The following is a 26,831-nucleotide window of genomic DNA, read 5'->3' as shown; positions in this document are numbered from 1 at the left end:
ACAACTGGGAAACAAATTTCTGTACTGGGTGCATTCCTGTGTGCATGTTGATTTACTCCTACTGGTTTAGCCCTACACCAAGATGTAGAGAAGTCAATCAGAAATGTTCAAATCCATGCCAGGAAAAAAAATAACTGTGCTACAACATTCAGGCACAAGGAACTTAAGAGAGAAAGAGTGCCAGTTTTGTGCTGCCTTGCAAAAAGTGGGAAGGGAGAAAGAATTCAGGACAGTGTGCTATGTTACAGTTGGGAAGGCTGGTTTTAATTTTCTCTTCTTTCTCACACTTTCTACACCATTTTGAGGAAGACAAATTGTCAAACTCTCAAAGGAGTCAAAACCCAAAATAACACACAGCTCTCTAGAGGGACTTCAAAATCATCAAGGGACTTAAATCTCTCAGGACTTTGTCAGACAAAGATAAAAATTCTTCTTGCCACTACACTGTATCCTCTAACTCTCCTGCTGTTCCTGCCTCTCTGAAGTGTGCTCCTGGAACTCCACTCTGATCTGGTAGTTGGGGAAGGCACTTTCATCTCACCAGCCCAGGCTAACTGTTCTCTTTCAGGAACAATCTTCATCCCTCCTGCCTCCTAAGGCAGGTTCTCTTGTGGCAGAAGTGCAGGGAAAAAAAGCACAGCTACAGCTGAGTTTCTGAGGGAGCACACCATAAAAGCAAAGCTGACAGGACAGAAAGGCAAAGCACAGAGAGGAACACCAAGGACAGAACTCAGACAATTACTAACATATCCACAATATACCCAAACCTGAATGTCAAAATCTCTTATTCAATTACTTTAAATTATAAAATGCAACAATAAGCATAATCTGATCATCATCCTAATTGTCCATTCAATTCTATGATCTCCTGCACTGTGGCACTACTTGAGCCTGACTCACTTACCATCCCCTTGTTTTACATCAGCATAACTCCACGGGTATTGAGCTGAAGTCTGAAGCACATCTGTCTGTCAAAGACAGATGGTGTGAGATAGAATAATATTTATCTCTCCTGTATCAGCTTCTGCTTGTTTCCGGAAAACTTCCCCTCAGTCAACTGCACACATGCCAGAACTAGAATGAATTGAATGTACATGGGAACTCTACGTAAGTACAAAATTTCTCAACATCCACTAGGGAAAACAGAATCAGAGTGGATGACATGCTGCAAGAAATTACATTAGCGGCTTTCTGTCAGGGTAGCCTTTTGTGCCTCAGTCTCTTCCGAATCATGTAGACAAGAAGTATAAATCGAGTCTATGAATCTGGACTGCTGTATGGAATGTGCTTGTAAAAAATTAATGTTCATCTTGTTACATTATAAGCTTACTTTATTTGCACACAAACAAACAAGGTATGTTTAACTGTATAAAGGAAATATGTCCCACAGCTGCACAGACTTAATGCTAACTGCACTAAACTTATCATACAAATAATTTTTCACTTAAAAACATATATATACCCCCCATTATTATTTTATATATATATATAAGGAAACTACATATAAATACAATGGAAAAATACATGCAAAAGCTTTTTATAAAACTTGGCACAATATTATTTTGACTGTAATAAAAACATTTATGAGAGAAAGACAGATGCACAGAGAAACACAAATACATAATGTCTAGTGCTTTGTCTAAATCCTGAAAATAAAATTTAGTCTTTGGTATTACTAAACAAAGTTAAATTGCAACCATCTAGGGTCTCGGCTTACAGCCTCTGCTCCACCCTCTCTGATTCCACTTTGCACAGGCTTTGCTGGCTGCAAATTTCCATAATAATTTGCAAACAGGCAGAGAAACAAAACCAGCTAAATATGTAGTGTCTTCTTTCAAGGGCTCCATCCAACCTTCATTAAATTCAATGGAAAATATTCTATTGCCTTATTCAGGCTGAAGGCTATGCAAAATATTTAAATTGATTTGCCATCAAAGCAATAGTCAACCACCAGTGAAAAGTAATTATAATCATGTAACAAACCATGGAATTGCCCCTGAGGCATTCCCTCCCTCATTTTCCCCTTCCCAGTGGGAGAAGTCATGACCAGCAGCTAGGGAGATGATCCAGCAGCCATGGGTAACTAAACCCCGAGCAGACATGAGTTGCCCGGGAGGTTTTCCATCCAGCGTGTGAAATGCAGTAATGCTGCAGCAGCTTGAGTCTGGAAATTTAGATTGGATTTGGTCTCAGCAGGAGCTGAAATAAATCCAAGCAGTGGCTGCAGATGCATCCATCCCATAAACCCAGCATGAAACCCAGGAACATCCCTACTTCAACAGTAGCTGAGGTTCATAACACAGAATTTTCCTTGAATAAGCCATGAATGCACAACATCCATCTGCATTTTTTTTCCCTGCAAGGTAAAAGCTTTTTGTCCATCTATTTTATCTTCACACTACACAAAAGCAAAACATTTTAGGAAAGGCACATGGCTCTTTGAAGCAGTAAGGGAAATGCACACCACAGTCTGATTCTCTAGGCAAGTTCTATTATGCATATACCTTTTTGTTTGACCAGTCTCACATATCCAGCCTAGTGCAACACTTAGGCAGGTAGCTTACACAGTGATCCTTTTAGCTGTAGCTAAATCAAGTCAACCTTTCAGTAAATTCTTTCAGTAAATTCAGTAAATCCAGTAAAATTCTCTTTTCTACACATTTCCGGATCAATGCAATAAAGGACATTTTGGGGAGAAAGTGAAACACAGCAGAGAAAAAGAAAAATAAGTGCCTATAGTCTGAGCTACTGACAAATGTCACAACTGTTGGCTTCTAATACCCATCCTCTCCACCCAAAAAAAAAAGATGTATGGTAACTTTGCTAATACTAAAATTTCAGCTAGTGATATTTTTAGTAGCAAAACTATAGATCCGATCAATGGTATCTGGAAAATGTTCATAGAGACACTGTGTATCAAAAAAAATTCAGGTTACATCTGCTGACTGAATGCATACCGTTGCTATAAAATACACAGATTTTGGTGGATTATCCAAACAAGTTCTGGTTCTGTACTGTCTTCTATTCTTCAAGGAGTGCTGTGTAATTTGTAACCTCATTTTAAGCAAGAAACAAGATAGAACTGATGCCTATGAGTCTCTATAAATGTGCCAGAAGGAAAAATGATCAGAAGTCCTTGTCCCAGCCTGAAAGTTCATCTGGAGGGCTTCCCACTTCAGGTGGATAGCTGTCGAAGTAGCTGTAATCAGTTGGTCCAGACAACTAGGACATTGAAAACACAAACAAGAGGGTATTTCAGAAAGTATCTTTTGAAAATATTCTCTACTGATTATGCATAATTTTTGTTGCTCCCAACATGGAAATTAAAGGCTAATATGATAAAGATTATGTCTTTCAATAGATGCAATTCTTCATTCTTTAAAAGAAATACCTCCAGTAATTACATTATACAACAGGACAGTGGCATTAGCCTTCTAGTACAAAAGGACTTCCCAAATATAAAATCCTTGATTTCATTCAAAGCCCTGTTAATTCAGTAAAAAAACTGGGCCACACTGTACAATTTGAATGCTATTTAAGACTAAATCTACACTCATGGGGTAGCTACTCAAAGCAGACCTCAGAATTACTTTTTGTTTCAAATTAAGATCAAAGTGAGTTTCAAATGCTTTATCCTTAGTCATTTTTCATTTTAGGACAAAAACAAATAGACGATTTAAAACTGGGAGCTTATTCAAGGATGTGTTGGAGCTCAGTAGCAGGAGAACACAGGAATTTGTATTCTTCACAGTAATATGAACAGTGCATCTTAATAATGTGCCCATTACCAAGAGAGATATATTTTTTCAATATTAGTTTCTGGCCAAACATAATTTTGTTCTAGTAACGGTGAAAATATAATGCAAAGTACACAGGCAGAATAATATTTCCATTACTTAACTGATTGTAAGTAATGTATTGCTTTATGTTATGTCTCTCTTTTGTTCAATTTTCACAAAAAATGTTGAACTGTAATAATTTAAATGTGTCCTTGGGAAATTTTGCTATCACCATCAGTTCTCCTTTGTAGCCCAGCTGTGTTAGTAAAGCATTATGATACTGAAAACCAAAGCCAATACCTCTCTTTTTAAAGGCGATGTTAATTTCCTCACTTTCAGACTATCCCAGTTAAAACCACTCAACCACCTGATTAAAAAGAGATGAAAGACAGACAGGGAGAGACCAAAAGAGAAAGACCAGTTCTTTTCTGACATTATACCACAAAGAGCTGAAAAATCACGTGAACAGGGGCTATAAGAAGCTTTTTCCATGCCAGCTCCTGTAACAACACAGTTAGAAGGAGGAATCTCGAGCACCATCACTGCCATACAAGGCAGGGGCAGCTTCAGGACCACCAGGAACTTCGGCACTTCTGTATGGAGGAGGTGCACAGACAGGCAGGTTAATACATGCAGAAACACAGCCATGCAAAGACTTGTGTGTCTCCTTGGAATGCCACCCTTTGTACAGCATGAGAAGAGGAAGACAAGCAGAAAAATCAAAGAACTGCTTGCTCCAAGCACAAAGTGTAGAGCTTAGAAACAACTCAGATAAAAAGAGAAAGCAGAAAATGGTTAATTTACAGAAGTCTTTCTTAGTTAGAAGAAAGACTTGCATTAGAAACCTTCATGATGAGAAAGACTTTCTTTGTTACAAGAAAGAGGACAAAACCCCTAAAATTATTGCTCTGGAGCCCTTAACCACTCATTCTTAAAAATTAAATGTTGAAGGGTCAGGTCTGAGAGGCAGATGCTGAACTGACATCAATTTCTCTGAGAACTAAATTAAACTCCTATATCAATAACCTGCAGCAAAACCAGTAAAAAAAGAAATTTCTAGATAATCATGCTGAGGATTTACATTCATATTGTTGCTTGCTATAGTTGCAAAAATACCCAAGAGCAACAGAGATGTCTATGAGAACCCTGTCTGGGTTCTAACATATTAAAAATATTTCAAATTAAGCCCCAAATTTTCTTCTTGGAAGTCTCTTTTGCTTACCTGTGCTTCTTGATGTCATTTATTCCATTCCTCAAATTGCCTAATCTTTCTGTAGGGTTTTGCCTCAAAAAAAAAAAAAAAAAAAAAAAAAAAAAAAAAAAAGATAAAAGGATAAGAATATATAAAATAGTCCTATTTTTAAAAGACCATTTATAGGTCCTAACTGCTTGCATTTAATGGTTACACAGGGATGCAGCTTGCATAAAACATGTAGCCTCATGAGGAGATAAAATGAGGTGCTGCTCACTGCTCCTTTTTGTCTGAGGATGGAGAAACCTTCTAGAAAGCCAAAACAGTGTCACTCAGCTGTGAGAAGCAGCACAGGGAAATCAGCTATCTGAGTTTTATCTGCACATCCTTTTTCTTTTTTATCCTGACCAGCAGGTCTGGGTTACAAAAAGGAGGCAGATCAAAATTTACAGCCACATAGATCCTTCCAATTGTGGTACACAAGAATGTTGAATACTGTTCCCAGTGTCATGGATGAAATCCCACAGGAGCTGGGAATCCAAAGTCAGAGTTACCAGCCAGAGGTTGTGCAGGCCACTAGGTTAGGCTGGTCCTTTTGAAATACCACCTTCTGCACATTTTCTAAAGGATTTAAGCCGGTCTTTAAGTGCCCTATGTTTTCTGTAGAATCTATATGCCTAAGTAATTTTGGAAGATTTTTTTTTTTTTAACAATGTGCTTGATTTGAAAATCAAATTCCTTAGCTCTTTCCTCAGCCCCCACTTAATAAATTTTCCCAAAGATATGTTTCAGAAAAAAAAACTCCCAGCTACAGAGAAAGCCCAGAGCAAGTGCTGCCTCTGCAGACTCAGAGATGTGACACATTCAGGGGCATGCAATGCATACTGAATTCAATCAGAATAGACCACGCCATGCATAACAATTCCGAATGAGGTTGTCAGGAATTCAATGCTTAGTCTGAATCTCTCTACACTCAGGCTTTGCCCCAGACTGCTCCTCCTACCTGCAGAGTCTGCGGATCAAATCCTCAGGTCGCCTTGTTATTACTTTAGGAAAATCCAGCTTTTCAATACCTTTGAGGATCAAATTGTATGTCATCATTTGATCAGCCCCAGAGAATGGTGGGCTTGAAAAGGAAAGCAACACTGATAAATGGAACATCTGGCAAGAGCAGATGTGGCCAGTACTTATCTAAGCAAATATTTGAGAAAATAGAAAGAAATACGGAATAAAACCCCCACCTTCCTACTTTTCCAACCCTCACCCTTTCAGCCTGTCTAAGACAATAGAAAGGCTTGAAGCTGAGAAGCTTTCTGCAGGTACCAGGTAGAATGCATGAGCATGTGTCCCTTTGTAGCCCAGCTGTGTTAGTAAAGCATTATGATACTGAAAACCAAAGCCAATACCTCGCTTTTTAAAGGCTAACTAACTCAGAGAAGCTTCCACTTTGTATTGCCACTGAGCATTCCCAAAGAGTTGTCATGGACTGTGCAGGGAGCTAAAGAGAGAGCCCTACTTCCAGCTCACCCACCCCGCTGCACCCCATCACCCACTAATGGGGAAGAGAACAGTCTGTTGTCACTTGTTCCTCATAGGAAACATCAGCAGCAGCTACAGGAGCCCTACACCTGCCAATTACAGCTAGTGCCTGGATAAGCCAGAACTGAGAATATGTAACCCACTTGGTCTGTGACATTTCTGAAATGATGGAAGGTAAGACATGCATAAAGAAGTATAATTTTGCAAGGCTGTCTGAAAATAACCTTGGAAAACTTTCTAATAGCAGACAAACTAGGTAAGAACTTTGAGTAGGAGGCACTTACCTGCCAGTGAGGAGTTCATACACAAGAATCCCAAGGGACCAAAAATCCACACTGAAGTCATGGCCTTTACTCAGAATGACTTCAGGGGCAACATACTCAGGGGTTCCACAAAATGTCCAGGTTTTCTGCCCTGATCCAATCTTCTTTGCAAATCCAAAATCAACCTGATCAAAATCAACATATACTGCATAATGCAGAGGAGTTTTGCACTGGGAAGCCTTAAGGTCTTAATTGCTTCCCCACCTCCTGCAAAGATCCCACAGTTGCTAGTTTACAGCTAGAACAACCACACAGTGTAGTTGTGAAGGAGAGAGAGGTAATTCCACTGGATTACTGAATGTTATAAAACAGATACATTTATTATCACAAGTAATTTTCTGAATAGTTTCCTTCTGGGGAGAATAACCCATTATTTCCTTGAGGATATGAGATTTACTGTCCCTGGAAAGCAGTGGGTTTCTCTTTGTCTTCAGAATGGATATTTCAAGCTCCCTGAAGGGTATTCTTGTTGCACATCTCATGATCACAGTAAAGCATGGCAGGAGTTCTTTTCTGTGTTCTACAGAGAGAGGGGAACCTATGACTGTAAATTGAATCAATGAATGTTGAACCTGTGATTGTATGAGGCTGGACCGGGAGGTAATTCTGCACCTGGGAAGTGTGGTTTCTGTTCTTACAATAAAACTGTCTGCTGGGAGAATTTTTTCTTTTGCTGTTTATACTGTGCCAAGAGCTTTCAGAGGCTGCAATTCCCCAGTTTGTCCAAGGCTTGCAGTGGCTTTGCAATGTCTTTGTTTCTCATTGTGTAATGAGAAGCCCTCCCTCTTTGCTGCTGAAGCACAAGAGTTACTGCACTCCAGGATCCTGGTTCTATAATTACATGCTATTTATATCCCCCACTGCAAAGAAACAGGATACAGGCACAAAAGGATAACATTACAATTGATTACATCTTACCAATTTTATATATCCTTCAGCATCCAAAATTAAATTTTCTGGCTTCAGGTCTCTGTAGATAATTCCTATTTGATGCAGATAGTCAAAAGCCTCTGTCACACACCCAACACAAAACTTTGTGGTGAATTCATCAAAGCTGCCTCTGGAACAAAAATAATCACAATCAAGTTCTGAAAACGCCTCATTTATTAACCAGAATATTAACCAAACTGAACCAAACATTTTTTCATTGAATGGTGAACCTACTTAGTAGCCACATCGGGCTGACTATAAAGGGCAAGGTTATGCTGTGTTTGCTGTTACCTGTCTCTCAGCAAGCTCCATAATTCCCCTCCAAGGCAAGCCTCCAGGAGCATGTACACATATTTATTATCCTTGAATGTGCGATACAGCCTGTGGAGACAAACAGCAGCAATTTAGGAAAAGCAAAAGAAAAAATGAGACTTGCAGTGTCTTTCCTCCAGAACTCATGTGTGCCAAACCCCATTCCTAGTAGTGCTGCCCCAGGGTTCAGCCAGGGGACAAAATCAAGGGAACTTTATGCTCAACTTACTTTACAACAAATGGAGAACATATCTGCTCAAGGATTTTCTTCTCAGAATAGATATGCTCTTGCTGTTTGGTGTCCACTACATGTTTCTTCTTTATACATTTCATAGCAAAAGCCATGTTCTCATTTTTAACTTTAACCTGTGAATAAAAAGGATAAAAACACATGAGGCAAAGAAAGGATGTTTTACTAAATCATTCTCAGTAGATACATTGATATCCATCTTTTTCAACACAGCACAGGACTGAAATTGATGGCTGTAACAAGGGACAAATTCCAGATTTTCTGCAGAACTGTTATGTGTGATTTTAAGTAATGCATCAGATATTTTAGCTTCCCAGCCCCTCCCCCCCCCGTAAAGTGAAATATTCCCTCTGTTCATTTTATATATACCAAATAGCAGCACCTTGGATAGATACTACATATTACAATGAGTTTATATCACAGTGGGTCCCAATTTCAGTTTAAGATTTCTAATCACCAGCATAATACAAACAAACAAAAAGGAGAGGCAGTTTAGGAAGAATGTTTACAAATTATTTCTGATTACACTGAAATATTATCCAATATGCAATAAAAAGATGGAAGTCAAAACAGGGCCTCATGGAAATGAAGGAAGCAGATATCTGTGTTCTACAGCTGGATGAGAATTTGGTTTTTAGCTTAGTATTCAGATGCTGCAGTAGAATTCCAGTGTGGATTTTTTTTTTGTGACGCATGGATCAGAACGAAACACTTGATGGTCTAACTACTGTAAAGGATTATTGACTTCGCTAAAAGCACAGTCTCCTTTAATTTACCATTACCTTCAGCAGCCTGCACAAAAAGCATTCTGGTTTTTGTCAGATGTTTGCAGCTCAGCTAGAGGCGAGTGGAATTTAAGGCTTTGGGCTAATGAAGCTCTTGCTAACCCAGAAGCACAGCTGATCACGCTATTGAATATGACTCAAAAGAGCCATTGCAAATTGTTGGAAATTTCCCAGTGAACACAGCTCAGAGATAGCTTACGCTGGCTGGAGCTGCTGTGAGGCATACAGAAGCAGTTCTACTCTACCAGCACAGACTATGTGGTGCTATTCACATTGCTCCAGATCCAGGCCAATTCCTGGAAAAAGGCCTGCCATTAAGGGGACATAATACAGGCACATATGTAAACTCCAAATAAACTCCATCATGTACAAACTGATGACTGTGTTTAGTGACCAGGAAGGTACTTTTAACAGGAGATGGAGGCACACAAGAATGGATTTACTTCTTTAAACACCCAAGTCCTGAAATGCTTTTTTAAACTATGCATTGCTCTATGGAGAATTACTTCTGCCTGAGGGGCACAAGCACATAGAATACCAAAATCCTTGACATTATTCAGTGGCTAAATCAATCATTCCAAGACTGAGATCTACATGAATAATTTAAAAACATTCTCTTACAAGCTCAACCCTTCCGAACCCACCAACACCCAGGGTCGTGACAACTTCTAAATTCTGGAATGGGGAAGGAGGGAACTGGGCTACTTTCTCCTTCAGCTCTATCATCTCCAAAGACACCTCTTTGGTCAACTGTCCACAGAAGGATCTTCCTCTGCATTAAGAAAATTAACACAGGTTAGTGCTTTTCCTTGCCATTACTTTTAATGATCCTATATAAGGGAGAGGAAATGGAAGAGGAAGAAAGGGGAAGTGGGAAAGGAGGAGGAGAAAAGAAAACCCTTCTTATTTCCTAACAGAGTCTTAATGGAATCCTATGGAAGTAAAAAAGAAGAAAAATGCTACTGAAATTCACTGAGTAGAATTGACAGTAATTTTAGCAAGAGCTGATCCCTGGCAAGATTCCTATTGAGGTGGGCAGCTGCCAAAGTTTGGTCAGTCCAAGCTAAAGAAGCAATAACTGAAGGACTGTGTACCAGTTCTAGTAGAATTATCAGAAATAAGAATGCAGATGTATTTCTAAACAGAGGAAAACCGCACTTTGCTAACCTTCCAGAAGTGCTCAGACTGAAACCAAAGGTACATAAAGTAAAAGTGTGGCCCACAGCTAAGACTAGATATAATACCATCAGTGCTACACTGAAACATTAAAAATAAACTGTTTCTTTATGTCTGCTTCTTTCTTTTTGAAATGGCACTTAATCTTTAGCACAGTAATACATATTCCTTAACTCAACCTGGAGTTAAAGTTGGCCTTTAGGGGTTTTTAACCAAAGAACTTACCATCAAAATGCAAAATCTATTTGAGCAAAACATCATTTTTTTCCTGTGCTCAGTTTTCCAGGAATAGAATGAATTCTTGTTTGGAAGTCAATACCCTGAGATTCTATGTAATCTTTGTATCAGAAAAAATTTGTTTGGCTCCATAAACATAGCCAGACCATTTTATCACAGTGACTGCTGTCATTCCTAGGGGTCCATCTCCTTCAACTACCATCCATGATTTTACTTATGCGTCTATGACTCTTTTCTATGATTACCAACTATAGGTGTAACAAAAAAATGATCTGACTTACTTTGCATGTCGCTTTTCATCAGCCTGGGCCAGATTGGCCACATAACCTTCCAGGTAAGTTTGCAGCTCCTCATAAGTTCCAACAGTCTGATTAAATGTCCTAAAACCACAAAGGAAATATCATAAACTGCTGAACATTTAAGTCATGACCCAGTAGGAGTTGGTAGATACTCAACGATCACTTCCTCCAGGCTCAAGAAATGATCAAGAAATCTGGCAAAGAGGGCAAGAGACCTATGTGGAGAAATAAAGAACTCCTGTACTTACTCAGGCTTAAGTGGAAAACATACAGGAGATGGAAGCTGGGTCAGGCTGCTTGGAACAATATAGAGAGATTGTCAGGATAAATATAAAAGCAGCAAGGATGGCTGAGGCCCACCTGGAATTAATCTGGCCAAGGACAAGGAGAAAGGCATCTTCAAATACGTCAGTAAATAGATGAAAACAAAGGATAATGTGGACCTATTACTAGACAGAGCAGGGACTCGTGACAGAGAAGGCAGAATTACTGAATGCTCTCTTTGCATTTGTCTTCACTGACAAGAACAGGCCTCAGGAACCTCTGTCCCAGGAGATCAGGATAAAAATCACTACTACAAGGAGAGAAAGAAAAGAGTAACTCTAAACTACTCTTAAGCTTCTGTGCTCCAGCACCTGCTGTCAGCCTGTCTTCATCAGTATTCCTAAAGCACAACCACTAGTTCAGGATTCATTTAAGGAAACATTGTGGTTTTGCCTACAGTGAAGTCACATTAAGCCACTGAAAGTCACGTTAACCTACTGAAAGGGGATGCAAATCTTTTATGAAAGTATAATGTACTTACTCTCTGTCTATAACAAGGCACTCCACGTTGTACTCATCTGCAATAACGTTTGCTGATCTGGTGTCATCACTGAGAATTTAAATGCAATAGGAGAATTCAGAAGCATGTCAAAATCCTCAAAGTACCTCACACTGCACTCATGGAAGGTCACAGCTGCTCTAGGTGAAACTCCTCAAAGGGCTCTGCTGCCTGTACCTGGATTAATGCTGCTGAATCAAATACAAAATTTAGCCTTTTACTAGTCATTATTATGGTCTAGCACAGTATTTTTTTCCAGTTTCAATAGGGTTTGGATCACAACATCCTTTAGCAACCTTCCAAGAAATTAGGTGAGATGTAATTATCACTAAATTGGGATTTACTACTTATTTCTGAAGTGATCCTTGGATATAAAATGTTCCCAAATCCAAGCGATTCTCTACTCTCTACATGTAAATATGTACTGTGTGACTCCTTCTCTCTGTTTCTTACTGCCAAAGACAATGGAAATGGGAGCTCATTCCAGTCACAATGGACCTTATCCATTCTGGCAATTACAACCTGGCACAAGTTCTCACCACAGTTTTTACTGAAGTATTAACAATTATTAAGCCACAATGCAGAGAGCCAGAATTTGACTTCTGCAGGGAAAACCGAAAGTAGATGCCAGTGTAAACTTTCAAGCTCTCTCTGCAACCCCACAAGTCATTAATACAAATTTGGTCACTACCTTCATCTACTGACTTCACAATCAAAAAAATATTGTATTCAAAACAGCCATGAGTTGTAGACTCTGACACACAGTGATGGGACAATTGAAATCCTACCTATAATGAATCAGACAGTGTGAACTAACCTAATGAGAGCCTTTTCTCCAAAGTAATCTCCTTTGTGTAGATTTTTAATCACCTGAGGCTGCGAGTGGTCTGTAGTACTCTGGGTAACTATCACCTGCAAAGTACAGGAGCAAAACTTTTGTAAGGAAAAGTTCCAAAGTATTGCATAATTTTCTTTTTTTTTCTGTGTATTTGAGAAATGTCTTAAACTCAGTAATGCTGCAGAAAGAGTTACAGATATATATTGTTACCCCTCCTCTCAAAAATTACACACAAACATTCCCTGACCCCTCTCTGATTTTTGCTGAGAAGAAGGAATATATTCATTATTGGCACCCTCTCAACATTTTCTCCTCATTCTTTTTGAAACAGAGCAGGATAAGTCACATTTTAATGAAAGACTGAAAAATACTTCAGTTACCACAGCAAAATAGGCAGCACTCCAGAAGCATTAACTAACATTTCCCCTCTGCTTCCACAGAAGCACATTCTGCTGATGCCCATGTTAGCAAAAAACAAACTAGGATATGTACAGACACAGAGATGTTTTGGAAACTGGAAGTTATTGAGGAAAATTCTCCTGATTTAATTCTTTAGTGTCCTGTGTTAGCCTCCAAGGTATCAGCTGAGGGATAAAGGCTGCTGCCTTGCTCCTCTGGGACTAACAAATGAAAGGATTCTGAGACACCTCAAAGGCCATTCTGCATTAAGCCTGGGACTCCATTACTTAGACGTTTCACAAGTCTACGTTTTGCCCATCAGATATTGCACCATCTGGTAGAAGACGTGGGGTCAAATGTCATTTACGAAAAAATTTGCTTTACATCTGTGCCACAGAGTCAAGATGCTTCAGTACACAATTTAATTACATTGTTTAATGTATTTAATTGGAATAGTATAACATGAGTTCACTGTGAATGAAAAATTAGGCCCCCTGAACCTCTGCAATGCTGCTTCAGGCTTTTATCATGATTTTGTGAATTTCGTAGCATGTGCAGAAACACTCTGCAAGATTTTTACTGAAGACCACACCCCTTAAGGTAGCTTTTGAGATACAAGTGTTTTTACATGTTATTTTAGGTTTTGTACATGTTTGTACATGTTATTTTTAGGTTCATTTTACCTTACCTTTCCTTTTGCTATTATAAAGAAGGTGTTTCCTTCTTCTCCTTCCCGAATAACGTAATCTCCCTTGTCATAATACTCCTGGTGGGAGGCAAGTGAGAGAAAATATTGTCCAATAAAGCTTTCAAGGTTACTATGCAGAGTTCTTAACACATGTGGATGTTTCACTGATCTTTAACTTTCTATATACTTCATGCCTCCATGTGAAAAGAATAAAGGGTTACCACTGTCCTTGGAAAAAAATCCCAGCTCTGGTTATATATCAAGCCTTTACCTTCAAAGGCTGCTGGCAAATGCAGCCCTAAGGCACACAGACATTTGGCTGGATTCATGTGCTGGGGACCTAATGCCTTCCTCCCTTACATTTTGCAGTGTATGTGGTCCAAGGGATATAAAAGTATTACATATCCACATCACAAAGAGGTAAATTTGATTACCAAAAGAGTCCTGGAGAGCAACTTCGTACTTAATCTTAATAAAGGATCGATTACAAATCCTCTTAACTACTTGCTTGACTCCTTTGATGCCAAAAATATAACTTACTTCTATGTCACTAAATGTTATTATTTTCTGCCAATCTGGAATTCAACTCTGATCATTCCAAAACCACTCTCATGTTAAAAAAGCTTGGTTGTTTTTTATTTTTTCTTTGTTATTTTGGAAGTATACTGAATACTATTTAGAAAAACTTAACAATATCTTACCACTTCCAGGCAGTCCATAATCTTGGTTAATTTATCTTCAGGTAAGTTTTTCAGCAGGGACACACTTCCAGAAAACAAACAAAAAAAGCCCCACAGCCCAAAGTAGTTATCATTAACAATTTTTTACCTCTTCTCATCCATGCAATTTTTACAGTCTAATTTTATAACTAGTTAAACTAGTGGTGGACACAGTATACAATTAAATCTTAATTTAGAAGGTTCAAGCATTCTCATCCTGGTTTTTAGATAAACAAAACTTAAACGATTTAGAAATTTGGCAAACATTGGTCAGTTTGTAAATCAACTTTGTGCTTCAGGAGAGGAAGGACTTTAGTGGGCATAAGGATTGATTTCAAAAGAATCCAACAATTACAAACCAAAGACATTATAGCAATTCAAGAAGATATTTTCAAGTGCATTGCAGAAACTGCAAAATCAAAGGTAAAAACTTCAGTACTCTTTGGGCAGCTATTGATAGATAATCTAAATCAGTAAAAACTCTGTGAACTTGCTGGTAAGAATGAAAAAACCTTTTACCCTGATCACTTAGACTTGTGAAAGTTAGGAAATTATAGAAATTTCTATCTATTTAGGATCAGCAGTGTGTATAGAAATCAAAGGTGAGGAGGAGTGTAAAAATACACAAGACATTCTATGCATGGCCAGGCTTTGCATCTTGATTTAAAGGCATAACAGAATGGTCATTCTGTGTTAAAAAGATAGAATATTGCATCAGCTAATTATGGTTTGGAACCTCTAATTTCCCCATCTTCCTAAGGAGAAGCATGGCACCACTCTCAGTATTCCCTGCAGAATACAGGAGAGAATTATTTTACTCTGCAGATTTCCTGGTAATTTATGTTGGAATTAGTTCATAAGTTGAGAGACATGCAGATCTCATATTCAAATCTCCAAAGGATAATGGATATTCCTTAATCTATTCCAGCAGCAAACAAACTACTCATTGGAGGATTTACCAAACTTTATTTATTATATTTTTCTAAATTCTAGACCCATGCATTTATACTACTTAAAGGCATTCAAGCACCTATTGAAGTTTTCTAGTGTGATGTAGGAGAAAAATAATTAAAGTGGAAAAATGCTCTTATAAATCTTAAAAGAAAAAAAAAAAAAGACAAATATTCAGGCTTTTGAGGCCATATTTTCATGAAGAGCCCCTTTTTCTCTCTGTTTACAAGACAGGCACAGTATTATTTTGTACCTTAGTAAGTAGCACAAAGCAGTATCAGAAACAGAAATTCATCATATTTACCTTCTAAGGAACTTTCTGTACTGCTCTTGTCTGGTTTGTGCTGTCACTCTCATGATATTTTGAAACACTTCTCTGTCCAGTGCCCATGTTTTAACATTAGTGATTGCTTTGAGAAAAAAAAAAAAAAAAACCAAAAAAACAAAACAACAAAATCAGCAATATTTTCAAATTATTTGATGGATGATATTACAGCATCAGCTCTTGGCAGAAGACGGACTAGCTATTTCACAAGGCCCCAGGCTGAATTTTAAAATATCCAGCACCTACTGTAATCAGACTTTAAAAATAATTCAATCCCCACTTAAACAATGCTTACTAGAGTAAAGAATAGATTTCCAAATGGTTCCTCAAGGGAAGGCTTTCCATGCAATTCCATAGGCTGAGCAACCTTGAAAATGACCGGACTGAACACTTGGGAAAATCTATCCTAATCACAGACAGCTACTGCAGTCAAAAGCTGTAAAATGCAAAGAAGCTGATTTGAAAGAAATAAGAACGGGATTGGTTTTCCCAAACCTATGTCATGAAATACTGTGCCTTGGATCAAACTCTAATTCAGATTATATGCAAATTCAGATTTGCATATACGATACAAATTTGCACTAAGATACAAATAATAGGGATCGAGAAATACATTTCATTTCATTTAATCCTGTGATCCTCACACACTTTTCCTTGAAACTATCCATTCTATAAAGGAATAAAGGGTAACCAAAATATTAAGGTATTAATATTAATTACTCATTTTCAAAAGATAATCAAACTATCAATACAGTAATCGGGCACAGGATTCAGCATCAAAGATGCAAACCACTAAGCACCCTCTGAGTGCAATCATCGACACAACAGAACAGTGCTTATTTTTTTAAGCCAAACTTGATGCTATTAAATTTAATCTCTTCTTTTTAAAGATGCTGCACCATATTCAGCAATTTTCCTTCTGTCCTAAGAAAGAGCAAAACTGTGCTTTCTGTGAGATAAAATTTACAGAAAAATTTGGGGCAATTGATTTCCTCTATTTATCATCAACATAGAATAATTTTTTTCAGGGAACAAAAAATGCCACGTTTCAAAGGAAGCACAGTCATTTCTCATTGTATACAATACACGTATATGCTCTGCCATTTATCAAAATAGATAAAAAATATTTTTGGATGCTGGATGGGAGAACAAAACAAAATAAAGTTGCTTTGGTTTTATTTCTCTCCTAGATAACATCTTTCAGTTTATTTTGCATGAAGAAAACATGTCAAGTATCCAGCCTATTGCAAATGTATTTCCTGTATCTTGCCCCTTAACTAAATGAAGCAGTTATAGAGTTAGAAAAATGCCTGCAATCTCAAAGATGAGATTAAAAAAAGAGAGAAATTCAGAAACGTAGGGGTAAATCACATAGCCAATTTCATACACAGCTATTGCCTGTGAAGATGCTGCTGAGCAGCAGCTGTCACTGAAATGCTGTTTGGATGAAATCCTTCACTTGTGAGTTTTCAAAGGCTGCAGGAAAAGGATGTCAGGAGATCCAGCATCAGGAAAGATTTCACATGTGTGTTCATTATTCAGCTATGACATTGTACTGCTCTTCCTCCACAAGGATCACAGGAAAGCTATTGGGGAGGGGTGATTTCTGCAGTGTTTGCAAGTATTCAAATACCTTTTCTTGTCCATAATTGGACAATTTGTGTCCTGCCTCAAAAACCAATTAATGCTAGCAAAGGTCTAAAGCAGCTTGATGTCTTATTATGCAGAAACACTACTTTATAATGCTAATACTATACAGCAGGAAAAAAGAAAAATAGGGAACATATTCAATTAGAACAGCATGTTAGTAAGAAAAATAATCACATAACTGATGCTGTTCTGTTTATCAGGCAGCAACAAAAACAGATTACATGTAATAACTTCCATCTGCAAAGCCAGCCTAAACTGGGTGCAGGAAGAAAGACCAAAAGCTTTTACAGCAAACAACTTGTTTTATTCCATTTGTTCCTTTTTAAGTCAACATGAACTCTTCATACTTACTGGTGGCACAAAGTCCCTGCAGATTTAGACAAGAACAGAAATCAGTCCTCAAACAAAAGTCTTATTTATGAAACGGTGGAGAGAGGAAAAATGATGAACTTAGCCATATTTAGTCACTTGTTTGTCACAGAGCAATTATGGCAGGTTAGAAAGGGAATCAGGGGGTATTTAATGGATGAACACCCAGTCTTATGCAGGAAGAGGAATATTTGTATCAGAGCAATAGTTAACAGCTTCATCCTGGACAGTCCCCAAATGGATCTAGGCAAGACTCAGCAACATAACAATGACACAGAACTAAAAGAAGTGCAAAAGCAACTAATTCCTGCATATTTTAAATCGAATTAGAATTGTACCCACTCTACTAAAACCACTATGGTTCTCATATGCTTTCAAACTCACTGAAATTTCATCTTCAGCACTGCATTTGACAAAAGAACATAAGAGCCAGGGACCACCTCTACTAAATCATCCAAAATTAAAACACAATCCTGTCCTAGTTGTTAGCATGCTGCAGATCAGGCTAACCAGCACAATTTGGAGGTGCCTAATTGTTTATCAAGGGTTATGCCAAAGATGGAATGACATTCATGGCATAGTATTATTTGAGTTATCAAAAAGAAAGAACTCAGGGAAGAAATATGAGTTTACTGTAGATAACCAAGACATGTAAACATCTATTAAATGGAAATTTCAAAGAAAATCTGGCTATAACAGGGATCTCACAAAAAATCCAGAGTTTTCATTTTGAGCAAGGTTGCTGTATTTAACCTCAGGTACCTTTCACAGAAGCTGTCCGTGTGCAGTTGTATAAAATGGCCAGTTCACCGAACGCTGTCCACACAGGTATTGAGGAGAGTAGCTTATTCTGCTGAAAGACTTCCAGACTGCCCTCTGTCAAAAATCATCAAGATAATAGCTATTAAACTTGTGCTCAGCTGCACAGAGTAAATGGAAAACAAATCAATATATTTCTGACTTTGCCACACCCTGGAACACAGGAATGGGAGCAACAGTGCAAAAAGTGCTTTGAAACACATGTACAAACCAGTAAAAATGTTTTTTTTTTAATTTACTGCTAATCTACAGATGTACTCTGGAAAGGAGGGCCATTGTAAATCCTGATGGATAAAGCTTTCCTATAACAAACCACTCACTTGTGGTTCAGATACTCCAGTATGGTGTAAAGAAAGAAGCCTTAAAATAGTGATCACAGAAGAAATTACTCATTGTTTATCACTTCATACAGATATATGAGTATATATATATATACACAGTGCAATGGAGAGGGCAGAAAATTAAATGCACGTTAAATCTTCATTCAAGAAGTTGTTCTTGAGCTTTACTAGCAAAAGTCAAAGAAAGTCTGAACTTCACAGTTTATAGCCCCAAAAAACCTTCCCTTAAATGTGTTATGAAAGTTCTGCTCTCTCCTCTCCAAGGCCCACACCATCTTCTCAAGAAAGGTTCTAATGTGCCAGGAAAAGTTCCAGGTGCACATCTCCTTTCTGATATTTCATCTGTTTTCACAATATTATAATTTTGTCTTGCAAGAATATGACCACACCATCACAAATCCTGCCTCCTCTTTTTCCCTGTAATATTTCTGTTTTCCTAACACAGTTACCATCATTTTTTCCCAACTAACCCATCCATATGAAGCCAGAAAATGTGCTTTCCAACATATACCAGTTTGCTCCTGTTTAAATATTCTCACCTCAACAGTGTGAGCTCTAATTCATATGAGCCTCTGGAACTTTTAGTGGTCCCTAGTTGATGAAATATGCAAATTAATCCCCCTTTTTTTTTTAATGGTGAAATGATGAAAGACCTTAATGCTGATAGGACCAAATTCCAGGTGTTAAACTACAGCTGATCAGCAATTTGAGGCACAGTAGCAGTCAGCACAAATTATTTCAGATTTGTTTGCCTTATTTTAGGAAAGCCTTCTTATCCTAAAGCTTTTTTTTTTTTTTCACCAGAAAAAGCCAAGCAGGACTTTTAAAAAAAAAAAAAAAAAAAAAAAAGCAACCTCTCAGCTTTGAGAACAATGAATGCAGAACTCATCTTTAAATTTCCCATACACAGAAAACTGGTATCTTATGAATGTTGAAAAGTAAGTTCATTTCAGGAGTGGCTTCACCATTGAGCAGTTTTCTGTATTTTAAATAATACCTGTTCTTCCTCTGGAGAAGGAAGGGTTGGCTACACCTACAACTGAAAGGAACTGCTGCCCTCTGGGCTTTCAGAAATGAAAAAGGTAATGAAAAAATATTAAATCATGTTTCTAAGGTGCTTTTTTATTGCTCTCACACTTTCATAAAAGTCATAGGTAAAACTTGCACTGCCCTCCACAGGGACAAATTACTTGGGAGCACAAACACCCTTACTGTGATTTCCTGCAAAATCTTCCAAACCCCTTTCCTGTTTCTTGCACTTGTGTGCTGTACAAGTAAGCAATATCCACCTTTGAGCACAAAAATGTGATTTCCCGGTTCTCCCTGTCTGATGACATAGCTTCCTTGCTGGAACGTCCTCTCATACATACATTCCACCATGTCTCGTGTCTGGTGAGGCTCCAGTCTCTTCAGGAACTGGTTTCTATTCAGGGCATCTGTGATAAGCTTCTTCTCACTGGTTGCAAATGAAAAACCACAAAGTTTAAAATGCTCAGCATGATTGGGGTTTGTGAATCACCAAGCATTCATTCTTCTCAAGACGATTCCTCTCATTTCTAACACGCTGCTCTGCCTACCTTGTTTAGACCTTGTGGGATGGTAGCCTGGTTAGTGAGGGGATGGTCTGTACTGTAGTCACCTGGTAGAACAATCTCATTGAACAATCTTGTTCTCACTGCTCCCTGAGACAGCCTCTGCATCATTTCGCATTGCAGTAAATGCATATAAATGGGTGGTAAAGACAAGAACTCTCTGTATTTGAGCTGCTGTTGGCAGAGCCCAGTGGCTGGATTTTAAGAAGGAGAAAACATAGAAGAGGGCTAACCAGATGAAACAAAGCAGGCCATACATACATTCTGGCAATCTATGGGTTCTGATTGATTTCAGTATGTTCTGGCTCAAGGGCATCCTATAAAGCAGTGCCTTAAATCCTCACCAGAAATGAAGGCAATTAAACAACTTCTGCACTGATGGGGCTTTTAGGCCCTGCTGATAGTTTACTTTTACTGTTGAAGTGAAAGATAAATTCTGCCTTCAGTCGCCGTGCTCCTAATGTTGACAAAGTCAAAACCCTGACAGATTTCTGAGGCATTTAAGGCCTCCTCTTGTTTGTATTCATAAAACAATGGGAGGTTGTCATCAAAACTCAGTTATGTGGGAAAAATCTTCTGAGGACAATCCAAGAATTAACAAACCTAGGGCACGTAAACACATTTACATTGTTACTAGTCATGTAATGACTGAAAATAAGTAAAGGTGATGAGATGATGCAGGAAAATAAAACCAAGTAGCTATGGTGAGAACTGTGTTTAGAAATAGGAATCATAACTTACCTTCTGCTGAAAGCAACAGGGTTATTGGAATATAAGCTCTAACTTAGTTTTCATCTAAAACCAACCTTGCTAATTTGATTCATCCTGGCCTGCATCATGTGTACAATACTGCAATAAAATACAGTAATTGCATATAACCCAATATGTAAAATGAGCACAAAAGCTTCCAGAACCATAGAAGAGGAGACTATGCTTCTAAAACTTTCATTAAAATCATCCATGCTGAGATACTCCAAACAAAAGTATGGCACTCAAACCCCTGCCATACGAATAGTATCAAATTGTGCCAATGCTTTTACAAATATTTCTAAAAGGGACTGGTGACACTCTGGAATCAATGCAAATTCAAGAAGCATGGAGCTCCTCGTCCTTCTGAGGCAGCTCCTTTCACAAGGAGCACTGTAAAGTTACCTTACACAGCAGTAGGGCTGCATTAAGTCCTTTCTCTGTACAGGGGAGGCAGCTACTGGTAGCAGCAACTCCAAACACCCCTACAGACACTGTCAGGCTAATGGTTCAGTATTTTCTAATTACAGCACACAGAATTCTGCAGACAGTGAAGATTACGCTTTGTTCTTACATGTCTGAACTGCCTGAACTTGACCTGCTACAGTATTTACAGACCAGGTAAGGAAACCAAATGTTTATGCCTTTCATCATTTGGCTGTCTCAATAGCAAGCTGATGGGGTCTTACATGAATGCATGTGTATCACAGGTTTGTCCAGTTTACAGACATAGCTGTGCACAGCAGTACAGGTTTGTGGTGCTTTTTTTTGGCATATGTTTGCTCCCAAAATATTTGGAAGATCAAATAATACTTTGACTACAACACCAAAAAGTGATGTGCATTACATTTGGATTGCTTAAGCTGCAATACGTGCTTTGGTTCTGGCTGCTGCACTTTGCTAATCCACTGGCTCTTCTCCTGGCTTTTCTCCTCACTGCTCTTACAATTTTGTCTCTGAAGGCACCCTAGAAAACCATGTGGTGGACTGCAGTACAAGGATTGTAATAAGGAGAAAGCGGGTTACAAACACAACACTCTTAAAACTATGATTTAAGACTTGTGATAAAATATTAATACAATTCCCTTACTCTGGAAAAACACTGCTAGCTGAAGTTCTCAGCTCTTTGTGGTGACTCAGGCATCCTCTCTGATTCATGAGGCACACTCTAAGGTGCAGTGCTGGACATGATGGATGAGGAAACATGCCTCATAACTCTCAGGTCTTCTATGGAAAAGACTCAGATATGCCATGAATAATAAAGCTCCTCACAAATCTGAAGGCACTTAGGTCACTGGCTGAAGTCCAGGTAGAGTCTGGCTACCACCATGCTAAACAGACTCTCAGGTTATGTCTACACTGCAAGGTGAAAGAGGGTCTAAGTTATGCTTAAGGATGCCAGTCTGATATCTCTGTCTGCATGGTTAGCTCTGACTGCAGAGATTTCTGGTCTGTCAGAGTCTAGAAAGTGTAATTGGATTCAAAAAGGAACATGTAAGATTCAGTTCTTTCACCATGATTGTCAGAAGCTGGAGGGAAGATGGAGGCTGACAATAAAGATAAATCCCCAAAAAACTAAGATTCTCATCCGAAATACAGAGGTTGCCCACCACTGTTCATCAGAAGTCTGTGGGACACAGATGATTCTTGGTTAAAACAACACACGAACTCAACCAGAATCTATCACAGCTGCAAAGGCTACATGAAAAAGATGAATACTTTAATCCTGACTTATCATGGATATAATTATGACAAACATAGAAGCCCTCTGAAACGAGCTCACCTGGAATCCTTTTGGACTGTTGCTTTTTCAAGGGAAAACATAGTTTGCCTGCTCAAATCGCACAGTGCTGTTGTTGGCTCTGCAGATACGCCTTCCTTGGCTCCTCTCCTCCTGTCAGCAGAAACTTTAAATGGAGAAGGCTGAAGAGAGTGCTCTCCTTGAGTGCTAATAACATCCTGCAGCTTGTTCAACTGTATGCACTTGCTCTGAAGCTCATTGCTGAGTTCTGCTATGACCTTAGTCTGCATAGCCAGCTGTTCCTGAAGCTCAGCAACATGGTGTTGACTCTCCTGCAACTGCTGATCTTTTCTCTTCAGCTCCTTTTCCAGTTCAAGTACCTTGCTGCAGAGGACATCAGCTTGCCCATTGATCACGTTGATGCCTAAGCATGGGTCCATCAGAAACTTGTGGCTGGCAGCACAGCCAATAGCAAGGTTTGCCATGTGCCTATTCGGCTGCCTCAGGTGCTTAGGTTTCACTAGTCTGTTCCCCATATTGTCCAGAGACCTAGGTGGGAAAATAAATATGCAGTTTTATTTCATTCCTGAAGGAAAAATAAAATTAAGTCATAGAATATTGAGCAGTGAATTTAGCAATTAGCTGGCAGCTGAATTTGCCATATGCAACTGTAGTAAACATAGCTGATTGCTTTCATCCTCTCCAGTCCTGCAAGTCAGCAGAGAAAAGGACAAGGAGAAGGGACAGAGAGGGGTGGTAGAAACAAAGCAAAAGATTTCTTGGCTACTACTTCATTTTGTGAGTTGAAGAGATGTGTAAGCTCCTTTCAGCCTAACAAAGGCAAAACAAACAGTATGAAGGAGAAAAGATTGTGCTTGACTGCTAAAGCAAGAAAATTGTTAGAAGCAAAAAATAAAAGCTGGGCCACTTCCCCATTGAGGAATAATTATTGTGTAGACTAATTTAATTTAATAGACAGACCAGTTTGACCATTGGGTACATACCTGCCTGGCATAAATGTTATGTGATTAGTAAGTGTATGTGTTAACACACAGGCAGCTGGTATCATTTCTGCATCTCACTGACTCATCTAAAAATGGCTCATATTTGTTAGTGCAATTGCTGTAACAGCTGCTATGGCTGTCAAGGAACAATTATCTTTTTATGGGGAATGACCCCTTTCCATTGGCTATTAATGAAAAGTGACCAGGAAAAAAAATGGTCCTGGGCTCCTGTCAGAACACACCTATGGCTACAAAAGCACTTGTTGCAAACCAGCAGCCTTCAGTAGATTTGCAGTGAAGTGACCCACCTTCTTCCTTGGACACAATCATTGTCATGTTTCATTGGATCATTTCAGGAGGAGCAAAGGATGATGCTGATGTTGTGGTCAGGCATCAGCAGGCCCAAAGTAGCTGTTCATCTGCCCCATGGATGAAGGACCCCTTTTTCAGGCTGAACCCTAAGTGATGTGGATAAAGATCATTTCCTTCACCATTTTATTTGAACTGGATAAGAACATGGCCCTGATAGGGTACGTTGATCAGACAAGCTCCAACAATTTGCTTTTACTTGTTAGTATAACCATACTTTTAAGAGATGCACAGCTCTGTTCTGGTTTACAGCCTTCAATGGGTCAGAACTGAAAGACCTGACAAAGTACCTCGCATTCCAAATCTAGTTTTCTTTAACATAGTCTTTCTTCTCAGCTCTGTCTTGCTTATTGTGACTTTGAATAATATTTTTCATTTGTGCTAATTTTACAGATGCATTTTGACAGCTGGTTCTTCAGCCTGTTAACAGGGACATCTCAACACATCAGAAAAGAAGGCAAATCTGTACTGTAGAGGAGAATTTAAACAAATTTCACATCAGGGTACCAAACCAAATAACTCTGAAGAAGGATCTGTGTGTCACTGCACACGGCTTAACCAAAGATCTCAGCTCAGCATGCAACCATATTTAAAAACAACTCCAAACAACAATCAACATAAACTAAAAGTTACAATATAGAGAGATTATGGGAAACACATCATCACACTGTAGCAGTCCCTGCTACTAAATGCAGTGGCAGTCACTGCATTTCAAATAAAAGATATCCCATACACTTTAAAATTATGTATGGCAGGGAGACTGCCCCAAGGCACAGAAAACCCCTTTGGATTGTACCCAGAAACAGAACAGGTTTACTGCGTGATATTTGAGGTTCATAATCTATAAACCTCACTGGAGTGACAATGTTAGCAGCTTCTGTCTTCCCATTGTATATGCACAGTTAATTGTCAGTGAACAACGGAACACCAATCAAATCTGACAGATCTCTGTTTCCACATCGTGCCTTTAACTGGCCACTTGTGTAGAAAACTCATGTACGTGGCAGGAATCAATAAAAGACTGACAGGTGATTTTGGCAATTCAGCATTATGGTACCCAATTCTAGCAGAAAACTTAAAAGCCTTGCTCCTCACCAGCTTTACCCACAGCTCAAGAGACAAAAGGCACAACAGGGCATTCATTGCTGTATGTTTGCCTACAGGGCACCTCACACGCTCCTTCGAGGTCACTGGACAGACGGGGACAGGCACCGGACAGACCCAAAACCCACCCCGGACAGACGGAGGTGTCCGCGCCTGCCGCGGGATGCTCGGGGGATGGTCGGGGGGTGCTCCGGGGATGCTCAGGGGATGCTCCCGGGGTCCGGCGCCAGCCGAGCCCGGGTACGCCGCAGGCCCGCGGGGTGCGGGCGCTGCCGGGCCAGCCCCGCCGCCCCGCCGGAGCCCGGTACCGCCCGAGAGGCCGCAGCTGCCCCGGCCCCGGCCTCCCCCGGCCCCCGCCCGCCCGGGGCCGCGGGCTGCCCTCACCTGCGTGCCCGGCTGGCCCGGGGCCAGGGCGGGCTGGCGGCGGGGACGGAGCGCTGCTCCCCGAGGAGCCGGGCTGGGCACGGAGCCGCTGCCCGTGCCGGACGGCCGGGGGGGATGCGGCGGGGCGGGAGCGGGGGCGGTGGAGCGGGCCCGTCCCGCCCTCGGTCCCTCCCCCGGCGGCGCGGGGGCTGCGGGGGCTGAGGGCCGCCGGGAGGTGCTGGCGTGGGGAGCCGCCGCTGCCCGGTCCGGCTCGGCAGCCCCGTCCCAGGTGGGCAGGGAGGAGCCGCGCTCCTCAACGCAGCCCAGCTGACAGAGAGGTAAACGCGGGTCCAGCTCGGGTCGCCAGGTGTCTCTCCTGTTTGCTTTCTGCTGCTCCGTGCGTGGGTCTTGGCGCGGCTGCCGGGCGCGCAGCTGCAGGGATCCTGCAGCCCTTTTCTCTCGCACGGACCCTCAAACACCGCTGCTCAGCCTGCAAGGAGCTTGCCCGTGTCCTAGGATATATCTTCAATCAGGCTTGCCCCAGAATGGAGCATTGCCTATGTTCAACATTGACTCCTGGTAGAGTACAGCCTTTCACAAGGGCTGCTCTCTCCTAGCAGGTATCTTTACATCGATTCAAAACATCTGTCTCCAAGGGTTGTTTACCCTAACAGCCTGACAAACCAGGGATGAAAGGATTTTACTATAGGCAAAGAGCTGTATGCATACCTCTCCTAGGGATGCTGTCAAGAAGACTTGGTCTAATGCCAACCTGTGGCTCTCCAGTTTTCTTCTCTAAAATTACCCTCTCCTTTTGAGACTGCCTACTTATAAATCTTCCATTGGTTCCAACAGATCTCAGTGTTCCACAATCTCTGTCCGTGTCTGGTATGATTACAGCTCACATAAATTCCAACAGAACTGGCCCTCAAAAGAAAAAAAATGTAAAAAAATGCTGGTCACATACATTTCACTACTCAATGCCTCAAACCAGAAATGTAATAGTGCTCTGTGAGGCATGAGATGAGAAAACTTCTCTGAGCAACCCCTCTGCAAGTGAGCTGCTCTAGGATGCAGCAACTGACTCCAGTTCCCTGAGGCACTTTGTCAGCACCCTCTTCTCCTGCAGCAAAGTTCACAAGAAATGCAGCCAGGAATCCAGAGATG

The 26,831-nt window shown here is 40.0% G+C and overlaps 1 protein-coding gene across 4 annotated transcripts; it reads right to left on the bottom strand.

The window, feature by feature from the left end:
* Positions 1-1,310: 1,310 nt before the first annotated feature.
* PRKG2 (protein kinase cGMP-dependent 2) lies at positions 1,311-26,831 on the bottom strand. 4 transcript variants are annotated; one of them, XM_030271783.4, is made up of 19 exons: positions 25,686-26,819; positions 22,867-23,373; positions 20,034-20,200; positions 18,347-18,460; positions 15,545-15,650; positions 14,272-14,335; positions 13,571-13,648; positions 12,463-12,557; positions 11,628-11,696; positions 10,805-10,903; positions 9,732-9,882; positions 8,305-8,441; positions 8,055-8,144; positions 7,752-7,893; positions 6,795-6,958; positions 5,975-6,097; positions 5,002-5,064; positions 4,080-4,146; positions 1,311-3,222 (listed from the first exon to the last, which is right to left on the bottom strand). In XM_030271783.4, the coding sequence occupies exons 2-19, from the start codon at positions 23,358-23,360 to the stop codon at positions 3,127-3,129; spliced, it is 2,319 nt and encodes a 772-aa protein (XP_030127643.3). In that variant the 5' UTR covers positions 23,361-23,373; positions 25,686-26,819; the 3' UTR covers positions 1,311-3,126. The 4 variants fall into 4 exon arrangements, with proteins under 4 accessions (XP_030127643.3, XP_072784734.1, XP_030127642.3 ...); XM_072928633.1 differs by lacking the exon at positions 5,975-6,097 and having other exon boundaries at positions 25,686-26,831; XM_030271782.4 differs by lacking the exon at positions 4,080-4,146 and having other exon boundaries at positions 25,686-26,822.

This window comes from Taeniopygia guttata, chromosome 4 (assembly GCF_048771995.1).
Source record: "Taeniopygia guttata chromosome 4, bTaeGut7.mat, whole genome shotgun sequence".
Lineage (NCBI taxonomy): Eukaryota > Metazoa > Chordata > Aves > Passeriformes > Estrildidae > Taeniopygia > Taeniopygia guttata.
This window is presented reverse-complemented; position numbering and strand designations above follow the sequence as displayed.

Bases quoted from the DNA above. Each gene is read 5' to 3' on its own strand.
- PRKG2 (XM_030271783.4), bottom strand. From the start codon at position 23,360: ATGGGGAACAGACTAGTGAAACCTAAGCACCTGAGGCAGCCGAATAGG. The intron at 6,959-7,751 runs GTAAGATGTAAT...GATTTTGATCAG, and splicing joins CTGAAGGATATATAAAATTG to GTTGATTTTGGATTTGCAAA. The intron at 5,065-5,974 runs GTAGGAGGAGCA...TTTTTTTTTGAG, and splicing joins TTGATCCGCAGACTCTGCAG to GCAAAACCCTACAGAAAGAT.